General features: G+C 41.0%; 2 protein-coding genes across 2 annotated transcripts in view; both read right to left on the bottom strand.

Annotated features, from left to right (window-relative positions):
* Positions 1–2050, bottom strand: part of LOC310861340 (mitogen-activated protein kinase 14B) — a 12371-nt gene extending 10321 nt beyond the window's left edge. The window contains exons 1-2 of the mRNA XM_083768758.1: positions 1823–2050; positions 455–584 (exon numbers count right to left, since the gene is read on the bottom strand). Coding sequence (XP_083624884.1) covers positions 455–584; positions 1823–1956 — 264 coding nt within the window. The 5' untranslated portion in view covers positions 1957–2050. The remainder of the gene's footprint in view (positions 1–454; positions 585–1822) is intronic.
* A 3283-nt stretch (positions 2051–5333) lies between these two features.
* LOC310861635 (eosinophil peroxidase-like) lies at positions 5334–13662 on the bottom strand. The gene is made up of 14 exons (XM_083769170.1): positions 13608–13662; positions 13275–13352; positions 12961–13048; positions 12175–12359; positions 11718–11850; positions 11467–11596; positions 10381–10587; positions 9573–9924; positions 9043–9203; positions 8623–8881; positions 8005–8175; positions 6675–6912; positions 5923–6122; positions 5334–5816 (listed from the first exon to the last, which is right to left on the bottom strand). Exons 2-14 carry the CDS (start codon positions 13333–13335, stop codon positions 5788–5790), a joined length of 2214 nt encoding a protein of 737 aa, XP_083625296.1. The 5' UTR covers positions 13336–13352; positions 13608–13662; the 3' UTR covers positions 5334–5787.
* Between the last annotated feature and the right edge of the window lie 181 nt (positions 13663–13843).

The raw sequence follows: 13843 nt of genomic DNA, 5'->3' as shown, positions 1-13843 counted from the left end.
TAGTGTGGGTATTTACCTGCAGAAACACATTGCATATGCATACTTGTGGTATTTTTGTGCTACCAAAATTTCAACAACTTAATGCTTGTTCATCATACAAGTGTGTCGCACAAAAGTAATGAATAAGAATATCAGATCTACTAGCTCACAACATGTAGATCAGCTATTTTCACTATTTTAACCCATAAAAAACGGGAAAGCATCTGTGTTATTTCATCTTCTACTGTATTTTTAAGTGTGAGATATACTGATTTAGAAGGCATTTGTAGAATCGTCCTGAAGTCTTAATTCGTGAATATGTTAGTAAAAACATAAATAAAAAAGGAACGGTATTGGACATACAATGTTTCTATCCGACAGCAACGATATGACACAGATTATGAGCTCAGTCCGGAGTCCGGAGCTGACTTCATTCATATCCTGTGTTCCACCACCACGTTGCCCAGGGACTTACATTGTCATGCTGTATGTGTCGCAGCAACCTGAGCTCCCTGTAGGCTCGCTTGGCGTGGATGAGAGACTGGAAGGGTCGGGACAGCTTCTTAATGGCCACCTTCTCCTCGGACTGCTGGTCGATGGCAGAGCTTTAGAGGCCAAATAACAACAATCTGCATGTTATTTATTCATCTTTTGATACCCTGCCTGTTACACACTTTGCAGAATTATGGCAGGCAGCACAGCACAGTGTAGACACTGACCGCCAAGTGTAGTGTGTGTGTGTGTGTGTGTGTGTGTGTGTGTGTGTGTGTGTGTGTGTGTGTGTGTGTGTGTGTGTGTGTGCTTGTGTGTGTGTGTGTGTGTGTGTGTGTGTGTGTGTGTGTGTGTGTGTGTGAGGGTGTGTGTGTGTGTGTGTGTGTGTGTGTGTGTGTGTGTGTGTGTGTGTGTGTGCGCGGGCGCGCGTGCGTATGTGCGTGAGCTATTATGTGTAGAATATACCTGACTGGGATTCTGATTAGAGCTTTACTTTAGGTCTACTACAAATGGAATGTTGATGACAAGCACAGAGGCAAACAACATAAAGAAGAGGCAAATAACATATCAAGCAATACATTTTCTGTTCTATTGATTAATGATTATTAAGAGGAAAGCGAAGGTGTCTGCAATTGACGTCTTTTAGCTTGCCAAAATAAATTACCTCACACCGTTTTTTCTGTAAATGTACTTTACAGCTCCTATAGTGTTGTATAGCCTAGTCTCGGGGTGAATTGAATGCATAGGGCCACAATGGGAACAAGCCCCCCTTTTAGCATTATTGTAGAACCTATATTCAAACTGTTATTAGGCTAAATTATTTAATCAATCAATCAATCAATCAATCAATTAATTAATTCAACCCTGATTTAGAGTGTATTTAGAGAGAGAGAGAGAGAGAGAGAGAGAGAGAGAGAGAGAGAGAGAGAGAGAGAGAGATTGAGATTCTTGCCTTATCTGCGGACCTGCATCAACTTGCTAGTTTGGCCTCAAGCACAATAGCGCTTCTGTTATCAGTGGAGCTTAGCCTAGTCCTACTCCTCGGATTGCATGTAGGCTGAGGTAGCTATGCACACTTCAACTACGCAAATAAATCTTTTTGGCCATTTGTGGTTACAAAAAACGCGACATTTGATAATTAGAGAAGATTTTTTTTCTATTCCTGTTCTCAATGCAGGTGCAACGAAATTATACAGAAGACTTAATGGGCAATGGCAAATAATAAACACTTTGCAGTTTGCACTGCTCTTAAATCACCCATTTGTAACGCCGAGGGCGAGGGTGAACATTCACTCTCGGAGTTAAATTAACACTCGTGCTTTTCCCCAGGTTCCCTGGCTGGTAAACTCACCACACCGTCCCGTAAGCGCCCGAACCGACCGCTTTCAGTGCCGTGTACCGCTCTGGGACGTCCCACGTCGTCTTCTGGATCTCCAGCCTGTGATAACCGGGTGGTGTGGGTGAGTCCTTCACGGGGGACGCCATTGTTGCCCTCAAATATTTATGTAAAAATAAATATATGGACTGGTCAACATAAAACTTAGTTCAATCTCAGCCCATGAAGTGTCAACCTGCAGGTAAAATGGTTAAAGGTAGACTGGATCAGTGATCGGGTGACGCCCCCTCTGGCAAGCCATCCCTCAACCACACACACACACAGGCTGTTGCACGCACGCGCGCGTGCGTAATTTGTGATAATCTTGAGTAAAAATGGTAGCCTACATGCATGATTGATTCAGTCTGTCTTGTGTCTTGACTGCGATTGATGTTGAACGATCTGATCGTGTGCAGAGTGCAGACCAACCAACTGCGTATCGACATGATTCAATTATTTGATGGGTCACCTGGGTGATATAATTTGGCTTTAGTCAGCATGGCTGTTTGTCTTTAAGATGACCATTATCTGACTCCTGTTTAACAGGTTTACCTAACCTTTGAGATGGTATGTGGTGTCCAGTGTCCATACCATGTCAGTGGTTCAGTTTCATGTTTGGACCCTAGCTAATTGCTCCTATAGCATCCACTGACTAAACTAAATAACCACTTTTAAAATAAAAAATGGTTCTTGCTGCTATATCGCCCCTCTGCTGCATGGTAGCAGCAAAGGGCATACAGTCAGAAAGTTGAGAAAATCACAGGGAAGTGAGTACATTCCTTATATTGACCAAGGGCAAGGGGTCTGTATTTCAGTAATAACAGCAAACTTTAATCAGCAGTAAAGTGTCTTGCTGTTATTCAGCAGTGCTGATAGAAACTATGTAGGCTACATAGTACATATTATTGTACTATGTAGCCTATTATTGTACTCAGGATCCTCCTGAGATGTATGGAATAACTAAGCCTACACCTTAGTATTCTTGTTCATACATTAACCTTGTTATACAAAGGCAAGAAGGACACTCAAGTCCTTTTGTATCTGCCATTCCTGAAAGAAAATGCCATTTTCTTTGTTGATTTTGAAATGAAAATGAAACCACTATTGTGTTTAGTTTTAGGTTTCTGGCTGTCTCATTCTTTTTATAATACCTTTTATAAAGCCTATACATCACTGTAAATGTAATGCAATACATTGTCTCAATGTGATTTTCCTGTCGCCTTGCATTATTTGGTAGGCTATGTGTGCAATGATTTTTTTAGACATTCACTGTGTTATGGCTTTGCCTAGGCTATAGTCCCCGTACTAGGACATTTATTATTGAAATGATGTTTAGCATGAGATGTTGCATTAGGATGTGATCTCATTCACATTTGAGCATTGTAAGGGCCCGTAGAGCATTTGTAGGCCCATGTGTATCTATGTTAATTGTCATAATTATGTATTGTGAGGGTGGAAGGAGCTATATGTTTTAGCTATCTGTGTACATCTAAGGTCTAGGAGGAGGGAGGCACAGGTGTGGTCAGCCTAGGCCTTGGGCATCACACTAATCCAGGCCTATAAATAACTAAAATTCTCAGACAGTGCAGTGCTTACTTGTCACAGCAAAACATTCTTACTGTCTGTAAATCTAAGTGATGATGGTACTGGTGTGGTTTAGCAGCACTGACAAATTACAGTCAAATTATCTAGAATTAAATTGAGACTGTACAAACATAACCAAACAAAAGTCAAAGTGTTCCGGCCTCATCAGATTCCAAATGCTTTGTTTCAATTTATGCAGAAAATAAGGTCTGTGGTTATTATCATAGACGTTATAGTTTCGCAAGCATACAATACAGCTGTTAAGAGCTCAACTGTGAATACTAAAGGCTTTCCTTCATGTGCCCATTTTACGTAATACGATCTGCGCGTGTTGAAGATTATCTTGTTGAACAAAACTTGTAGATAATAACATAAGCCTTTGTTTGTTACAGAGCTTATTTTCGGAATTATCCCTGTGTGAACCCATGCATGGTGGAAGTAGTATAGCATCTGGTTTGGACTGCAAAAAGATGGCCTGTATAAAGCGATATAGGCTCTGTGCATAACTGCAGTCCCAGGTTTCCAGAAGGTAGCATAATCCGTTTCCTGTTCCGGTTCAGTTTCCCATAGTTTGTTTGATTGGTTCGGCTGCAGATTTGCACCAGAAAATGAAATGAAGGTGTCATACACATATCTCTGCTGTCTGGAAGAAACCACCTAACTCCAAAATGTTCATTTTTCAGGAAATGAAAAATAAAAAATGTTCAGGAAATGAAGAAAACCTTATATTTAGAAAACAAAGCAATACTGCCTCATCAAAGTCGGTGTTGTGACTTTAGATATTGTCAATTACTTCCATGAGACGGGGAGAGGTGGTGATGTTAGTTGCTTTAGCTTAGCAGACAGTTTGAGGGTCTGATGAATGGAGTTAAGTGGTTTTGTCCGAAGCACTTTTTACTACTTTTCATTGGTTCAATATTTTCGAAACAACACACAGATGTAAAGGGTGTTCAATAGCACTGATTTATGCAAAAAAGCTCAAAAACCTCAAACATTGAGTTAGGTGGTTTCCTCCTAACAGCAACAATATTCACATATATTATATATAAAACATTTAATTCCAATGCACAATATTCTATTACAGGTCTTGTTTGCTGCCACTTCCTAAAAGGTGTATGCCAGCACCATCTGCTGGCCTGTGGTTTAATGAAAAAGATAATCTTACAACAGATGATGATTAGTGTTTTCTCATTACTGATGCTTACATTTACACAAATTGGTCGAAGCCCTAACTCATACCCACACACCATTATTATCGATTATGAAAGCTTCAAAAAACTATGACAATATAAATTGTTGTATTTACATATGTGGTCATAAATGAAAGCAATTATTCATTCCAGTTTCAGAAATAAATACCGGTACATCCAATACTAATAGCATAGTTACCATAGTATATGTAGAGTAGAGATAACATACAGTATTTGCCATTAATTTGCCAACTGTAAGCTTTAAAAAGAGAAGATAAAGGACCACAATGAACCACAATGGAAACAAGAACTTTGTTGTGTTATCCTTGTCTGACTGAGTCTGTACCTCATCCTGTTTACATAAAGTATTCAATCAATCAATAAATCCAAAAACACTCAACAATGCAGAAATTACTACAGTGCATTTATACAGTATAGTGCCTTTATCCATGGCGCTTTACAGAGATTGTGCATTACATTCACCCATTTGCACATTTCATAGTTCATACACCGATGCCAGAGGAAACCATGCAAGGCACCAACCTGCACATCGGGAGCAATTATGTAGGGGTTCAGAGTATTGCTCAAGGACACTTCGACATTAACTGCATGGGAGCTGCATGGGTTCAAACTGGGAACCTTGCGGTTCCTATCCGGTCACTCTACCCCTGAGCCACTACCGCCCCTAAGGAATTATTATAATAGATTAATAATGGAGGAATAATTAATTTAATTACTCAGCATTTAATGCAAATTAAGAGTCCGCAAGCCGCAAGCACTTTTTTATAACATGACTCATACATGAGTAAGAGTTAAATCAGTGCAAGAATAAACAGCAGTAACAAAAACAACAATGGTAACCATTGAATGAGAGAGACTGTTGATATGAACAATTAACTCACTCAAGAAAATAACCCAAATTAACTTTTACAGGTTAATTTGGGTCACTTTCAACACATCTGAATGACCAGAGAAGTAGCTGTCAGCTGTTAAGCCATTGCCTGTTTAGCTGTAAGAGAGTGAAACATATAGCTCTGCTCCTGGGTGGTGAAGGAGTGCACCACCACATCTCCTTTAAATTTAAGGTCCAGATTACCAGTAGGCCTATTCTTGTAGACAGTAGGGTTGGGTGACGATACGAATACGTAAGAACCAACCAGTTGGTCCTTACACACCCCCAGCGAAGCCGTTAGGACCTTGATTCACAGAAACGACAGTGAGAAATCAGAAGAAAACTATTAGCATTTATCATCTTCAGTTAAAAAAAACATGTATTTGTGCATTAGGAAACTCATTCACTACCTTCCCTCCATGGACTGAGGTCGAAGGCAGGTATGTCTGCACACTTGGTGTAACCGGCCGACCCTCTGGGGCGGTACAGGAAGGGTTTGTCAGGAACCTCTGTGATGCCGGTGTTGTCACAGATAATGCGAGCGAGGTATGTATTCCGCAGGGACTTTCTCTGGTTTTCAGTGAAAACTCCTGGGTTCTCCCACCAATGTCTGAAATTGACATGTCATGAACCTTTTAAACCCATGTGAATGTACCAATGTGGCTAGAGTTGATGTCTGAAAACCAGAGGTTACCAAACTTTTCAGTTCAGGAATGAAAATGTAATTGTGGTTCTCCTTGGGACCCAAACGTATAAAAATACATTATGCATTAACCACTTAAATTATGAATCAACCACTCAAGCCCTATTTAATAATGCAATTAGCGATCTACTATTTGAGCCAATAATTCAATGACCATTGACCACTGCAGTAGGAGACCAAAATAAAACTATATAAAATAATAATATAAACTTCAAAACAACTCACAGTATCACTGATGATCCTACTGATGATTTAGGTCTCCTATTAACTTCAATTAGTCAAATATTGGATTATTGGCTCAAGAATGCGATAAAAACAAAAATCTACAGTATAAGACATCACGTTCACAGGGTCAGTAATTGATAGAAGAAGAAAAATAAAAAGGTCCTGAGATTCCCAAGCCACTGAGTAAACCTGTATTTCATGTCTGCTATCATTGTAATTTCAGATACTGTTTACCTGTCTCCTTGACGAATGTTCTGGAACTGTTTGGAGATGATGCAGGCAAACAAGGGCCCCGTTCTGCCACCAGGTACGAAGGGCTCAGACACTCCACCCAGCCACACATCAATGTTGTCAGGAGTGCCATAGAGGAACATAAGTTTTCTGGCCAACTCGTAGTTATTCAGTACTTCAGTCAGTTCTCTCAAATTTTGGGGCTGTGATAAACCACAATACTTGCGCCATTTGTTGTAGCCTTCAGAGAGAGAGAGAGAGAGAGAGAGAGAGAGAGAGAGAGAGCAAACCTTGAGGATTTGCAGCATTTGTGAAAATACTTTCTATCCTATATTAAAATTGGCTGTCCAGCGGGCCTCGGCCAGACAGTCGCGTCATTATGACTCAGCCCTAACCATAAACAAACCCGATACGGAGTGGCTCTGTGTACATACACACACGTGTATGTCCGGTGTGCAACAGTTCAATTAATCGATTATACAAAAATATATATAATTTAATGCACTTAATGATGAATGAATAATTAATTTCTTTTTTGGGCATGTGAACGTTACAAGCTTAGGATGCAATGCGTTGTAATCTTATAAATCTGGTATTTTCTATATTTGTGCACACGCCGTTGTGCGACAAAAAAAGAAAATGTGTTTCACGATTATTCGATTAATCTGTAAAAGTAATAGAGCACCGAAGTCTGACATCACTTTCAGTAGAGGGCGCCAGTACACAGGTTCATGTATTTTTTTATTTGCATTGAAATCACCATAGGGCGATTTTAGGTCGCTTCATATAAGAACTGTGTTTGAATAAACCGATCATCCCGGCCTTTCTGTCTTTCTGTGGGTGGCTGTGCGTCGTTAATGATGTCCATTCATATTTGACTCGACTCGTACTAACCACGAAACATTAAATATCAAAAAAACAAAAATGTAATTAACATGTCAGTTTCAGCTGCAACCACCGCCAACCGGAAATGTAATCTCTGGGTTGTTTGACTCGTTTCTAACGCTTATTGTGTTACTCTTTGGGTATATTTGTACATTTCCATCTTCAGTCGATGCTTCATATCCATATGAGTGAAAAGGCCGGGATGATCGGTTTATTTTCCAAACACCGTTTCTATAGAGCACCGAGATTTAAAATCCCCCTATGGCGATTTCAATGTAAATAAAAAGTACACAAACCTGTGGACTGGCGCCCTCTACTGACAGTGACGTAAGGTGCTCTATAGAAAATAATCAATAGTGCAGCAATGTGTGCCTGCATGTTTGTGTCCACTATGCCTGTGCTATTATTCTGTACATGACGTGGAAGGTAGTGAAAAAGAAGGCTGTACCAGGAAGTCCATGGTCTCTGCCTCTCTGTAGGTTGAGAGAGGCCAGGTCAGATGCCAAGCGAGAGGAGAATTCAAAGAGTCGTTCTCTCATCTCGTCATGCAGCATATGGTCCTGTGTGTTCAGTTTGGCCTTGCGACCCACCAGTCCCCTCAGAATTGGGTCTACACCACCTATGGTGAACCAAAAGCAGTGTTGAGTTACCAAAAAATAAATTGTGTTGAGTTCTGGGATCCAATGTAGTTATTTAGTTCTTTTTAATATTTTTCATTGGTTAAATGTTTATAAAACACACACTCGCTCTCTAGAGAGATAAAGAGTATTAGACTTAACCACTTTTAAGGTTTAATTTGTATTAAATAGCAAAAAAGGCAAATCTACAAGCTCACAATGCGTAACAATGTAATGCACTGTGAGCTTGTACTGTAGATTGTCTATTTTTGTCTAAAAATAATTTCTCAAAGAAAACATAGCTGAAATATGGAGATGTTTCTGCCCGACAGCAACACTATCAGTTTCACATCCAATTATGCACCTAAAACATTTTAAGCTAGTAATGATGTCGGACATGGGCATGGAATGGACATTTTGTGTAATTGGCCAGCACTAGTCGGACATACCTTCAAAGACAACTCTCCATGGTGTGAAAAATGCTTTGTGCAGCAGTAGGCTGGGGAAATCAGGATGCTCCTGGTATTGCTCATCGAGACGGAACATGTAGGGCTGAACAATCAGGTGTCCGAAGCGGTAGGCGGCTGTCGCAAATATGTTGGCGATGCTTGGGTCCACGTTTTCGTCATAGCCATGGTAGGTAGAGAGTCTCTTATTGAAAAAATGTGGACCAACAATGTGTAACAAGTAGTCCCTATATGTGATGACCTGGTTGGAGAGAGTTTCACGTATTGAAATATCACTTCATCAATAATGGGATCATTGTTTTTGTTAGTGTATGCCAGTGGTATCCCAACCTTGGGGCCCACTTGCAATATTCTGACAGTGGGCCCCAGCCCACTGGTGTATGCCGTGGTCTGTTCCCTTACCTGATGGTATCCTCCCATGATCTTACGAGATTCCTGGTAAAGTCTTTCTCCATCCCAGTGGGGATTGAGGTTGGCCAGAGCCCGTGCTAGACGGTTGTGCTCACGCAACATCAGTGAGTGCAGGGCCAACAGTGCAATGTGTTCATTGGCACGACCATCACCTATGAGACAGCGAGGGAAGGTTGTGATTTAAACAATGGTGGCTGACCTTTTTATATAATGCAGTTAAACAGTTTTTGTTTTGTAGATGTAGACTGGCTTTGCATTGCAGACGTTTCAGTTAATGCTCATGTTATGATTACAACATGAGCTTGTGGTAGGCAGGGGAGGGTGGAGTTGAGGGGGCAATAAAAAAGGATTTAGTGTAAGCAAGGATGGGTGGGGTGATGAGAGGCGGGATGATCTTATTGCACACAATTTTATCCGAACACTGTAATGGAATGTTTTGTGACAGATCGAACTTAAAATGAAAAGAACATTGAAGAATATAAAATCAGCTTTGTTTTTAATTCCCCGGAAGCATCACTCACCAGCACTGAAACAGGGTACCTCCTGGGCATCGATGACATTGGTCATACTCTGTCGCGTGGCACACACGTTGGTAGCCGTCATACTGAAAAGCATGAGCTCACGTCCGTTGTCGTCAAACTGGTCGTTGACCTTTAACAGGCCCTTGTCACTGGTGAGGTTGCGGAGACTGCGAGCTTTGGCATCGTCTGCGCCATAAACCATGCCCGCGTCGATGAAAGCTGTGATGGCGTTAATCTGCTGACGCATAGGTCTTCTGCCGAAGACTGTGTTGCCAGTGTCACAGGCTGGGGAAGAACGGACAAACGGGATGCACTTTGTACAGTGACTAAAGCGGGGATCTCTTCTGGGGATCTGTTTTAGGATGCCATGAGACAAGATAAGACCTTTATTGATCTATACTGGGGGAAGTCAGTCGCCAAAGGAAGCACAGCAGTTAATTTACAGATTATACTTCTGGTTCGGATTCTGGCTTTCTGAACTAAATTAGTTTGGAGAGCCATGACATCTGGGGGTGTACTGTATGAGTTCTGAGAAAAAGAAACCAGACTAACGAGTCAACGACCCATCAGAAGTTTGGAATGGCATACATCACCTCCCTTTCCGAAGAAATGGATCAGATGTAGGAAGGACCATGTATTGGCATTAAGTCTATTGGTTGGACATGTAACATAGCTGAATGTCTTAAACAGTAACGCGTGGATGTGTTCAGTTAAATCCTAGCTGATAATGTAACTGTGAGTGAGCAAAGTGAGCACTCAGGATATTGCCGTGTATGTATAGTTTGTATACAGTATATTCATCACTGACCGAAATGGGGAAACAAGGCTCGGTGCGATCACAGGTCTTGTCACAGTCGATGCTGTCATTGAATGAACGGATGACAGGAGATGTAGGGGTTAAGGTCAGGTCGTGGTCAAGCCACTGGCCAAAGATGGTCACCAGGTGGTTGTAGACAGAATCCTCCTCCACGTCTTGATTGGCTGTGCGCAATACAAGGTTGGACACTTCCCTCACCTGAGTAGAGAGAACAATGGTGTCGGGAGGATTAAAGGTAATGCTCCTATGTATACATGTGTAATCTGGCACCACTGCCGTATCAGGCACAATTAGTCATTACGTCATTTGCTGGGACGGTGCATACGCATCAAAATTGGCGGGACGGCTGGGACGGTACATACGGCGCAAAGTAACCACAGTATACCGCTAATCAACTTACAAATTACATACATAGTATATGTATAACTAGCTCTCAATGATGACGTAATAAAGATGTGGATTAAAGGACCCAATGCCAGAGTGTAATTGGTTTTCGATGATGACGTAATGACGATATGTTTTAGTGTTTGGAGGATTAAAGGTAATGCTCCTATGTATACATGTATGTAATCTGGCACCACTGCCGTATTAGGCACAAGTAGTCATTACTGAGATTTGACAGTTTGTAGCGGTCGAAAGTACTTGCGCACTCTGCTTGCGCACTATACTAGTGTGCAACAAGCAAGTATGCACTCGACAGAGTGCAGTTCTAGTTATATACAATTATTGTTACCCCCGTTTTCGCCGCAATTTAGTCGTTATGCCAATTAATTCCACCCCACATTTCTGTGTTGTCACTGCTGTTGTATCCTACTGACTCACCTGCCAATAAGGAGGCCCCACCGGGAGAACTACTCCCTGGCCAATTGTGTTCGCATAGACGCACGACACAGCTGAATGGCTAGTGGGCAGGGACTTTACCACCCGAGCACCTCTGTCACTTCTTTTTAACCATAAAGAAAATACTATACAATGGCCACAGCAGTTTTTTATTCTTACATTTCTTCTAAAACTACACTATAGTAAACTAAACTAAACTAACTGAACGTAACTACATTCAGTGTTGTATTCATGTACCATGGGAAGAATGCGTCTATTGATTTGTCGTGTACGATCCCAGCCTTTGGGCAGAGAGACGCCATCCTGGTACTCCGCAGGGAGCCAGCGGGTGAAGGGTGTATTGGAAGACCCCAGATGTGGGTTATTCCTTTCAAGAAGAAAATAGACATTAATCATTTTTATCTCTGAATCTACGTTGTTGAAAATATTTGAATAACAGCAAAGGTAAGGATTCCAGATTTTATAGCTACCTCTTATAGCTACCTCACCTGTTGTTGCAGACATTAGTTGGTGTTCGAAACCCGTTCACATTGGGAGTGGTTCTGCAAGGAGGAGGACGCGCCCTGGCAGAGCAGCCAGTCAAGTCACGGATGAGTCTCAGGTCCTTCTCAGAGATCAGATCTATGGCAGAGATGCAAAGGGTCAACCACCAGTATACAGTATTTTTCAATAGGGCTGCAACTATTGATGATCTTCGTAGTGATTATTCTATGATTCCCGAGCGCGGCGCACGCTGCAGCTCACCGCTCCTTGGCTGCGGCTCACCGCTCCAAGAGATGGGTCAAATGCGGAGAACAAATTTCACTGCGGTAATGTGTGTGACAAATCATATGACTTTGACTTTGTCTATCGATTGCTTTTTTGATTAATTGAATAATCGAGAAGTGGGGGCGATACATTCTGTCTGATATTTATGAGAAATGCAAACTACAGAGGAAAACCAACCTGTGGCGTTGATGGATCTCTTTTGAATGTGGCGGGCTGTAAGAGACCTCTTCTGGATCAGTTTGATGGTAGCGTCCATATAGTCAGCAGAACGCACCGCTGTGCGGGTCGCTCCAGCGGGCTGCCTCAGCAGTCGTACAACATCTGCATGGTTAGCTGCATTCCTCCGGACGCGGGCTATGCTTCTGTGTTGGACATGAGAGTAGAGACTTAAGATAAGAACACAGAAGAATTAAGGCCTTGGTCATCACGTTATGCTTTGGGGCATTGTCTACTTTTTGCACCTTACTTGTATGCGTAGGTGCCTGCTCCTTTTTATGCTATATCTCTTAACTAAGTGGTTTCCACCAGTGGTCCTTGAGGTGGTCCAGGTGGTCCCCAGGCCAGCTAAAATGTTGGTAACCAAATGGACTCTTATAGATCTTTAACTCTTGAGAGTGTAAAACTCAAGTCCAAATGGACCCTTGTGGGTCCATTTGGTTTCATTTTACGCTCTCAAGAGGGTCTAAATCTCATCATCTCATGGTCCGTGGCTCAAATGCCAAATGAGTAATGGGCCTCCACCTTGATATGAAAAGGGTTGAAAACCACTACCTTAAACGATTTTTTTCCTATGTTCTTCTCCAACACAGTCTCACCCCCAGCCCTCTTTTCCTGACTACTACTAAATGATTGAGATTGCAAAAAACAAACATTTGACCCACTTATTTTCCGCTGTAAACTTGTGATGTGACAAGTTTTATTCTGATTCCTTTCACCTTCACGACAAGTTGTTGGTATACTCACTCTCTCCTGGAGTATTCATAATCATTATCCACTTTGATTTTAGCTTCATTCACAACATTTTCGATGAAACCACTGGGCAAAATTAGTTCTGAGGACAAAAACAGAATTTCAGATTTCGATTTTTATTTAGTCAGTTCTACAGTATGTCTTTATTGTAATTTATAATTAATTGTTATTGACAAGACAAATTCATTATTATGATTAATAATAATAATAATAATAATAATAACATTATTACAATTTGAATTAAACAATGCGATTATGATTCCTACAAATTCTAATAAAAAATACAGTGTGTCAAAGATAGCACTCACCAGCATTGACTTGGCTCTGAAGAACCAGACCAACAGCCAGCAGGAACAGAAATCCATTCATCACTGCAAAATGTTATTCTGAAATAATAATATAATAATACATAGGCTACAGATTGGACACATCAAATTAACTTGTTCCATAGCTTCTTAGTACATTTCAAAACATGCATTTTTACCATTAACACAATTACAGAGTTAAATTAACACTCAAGACTTTACTGTGTTACAAATAAAATAAACACATTTCTTCAGCAGAACAAAAATATAAGAAATTAGCACAAGATGTAAAGTGGTCAAAGAAAATGTTTCAAATTGAACCCATGTCTCCTGTACCTGCAAAGCCCTGCCAGCTGTTTAATAAAGATCCAAAACAAAGTGTAGCTTATTTCAGGTACTCAGGTATTTATATATGAGGGAGACTCCCAAATGTGACGGCTGAAGGAAAACCTTATAGTTCCTCCTCCCTCATTCTTCCACCCACGCACCTGTCTCCACCCTGTCATTATAGCATCCTTCTTTTAGTGGAATCTATACAGTATACAGTATATTTTAACTAAATTAAAACAAAT

This window comes from Protomyctophum parallelum (genome assembly GCF_964188405.1).
Source record: "Protomyctophum parallelum genome assembly, chromosome: 7".
Taxonomy (NCBI): domain Eukaryota; kingdom Metazoa; phylum Chordata; class Actinopteri; order Myctophiformes; family Myctophidae; genus Protomyctophum; species Protomyctophum parallelum.
This window is presented reverse-complemented; position numbering and strand designations above follow the sequence as displayed.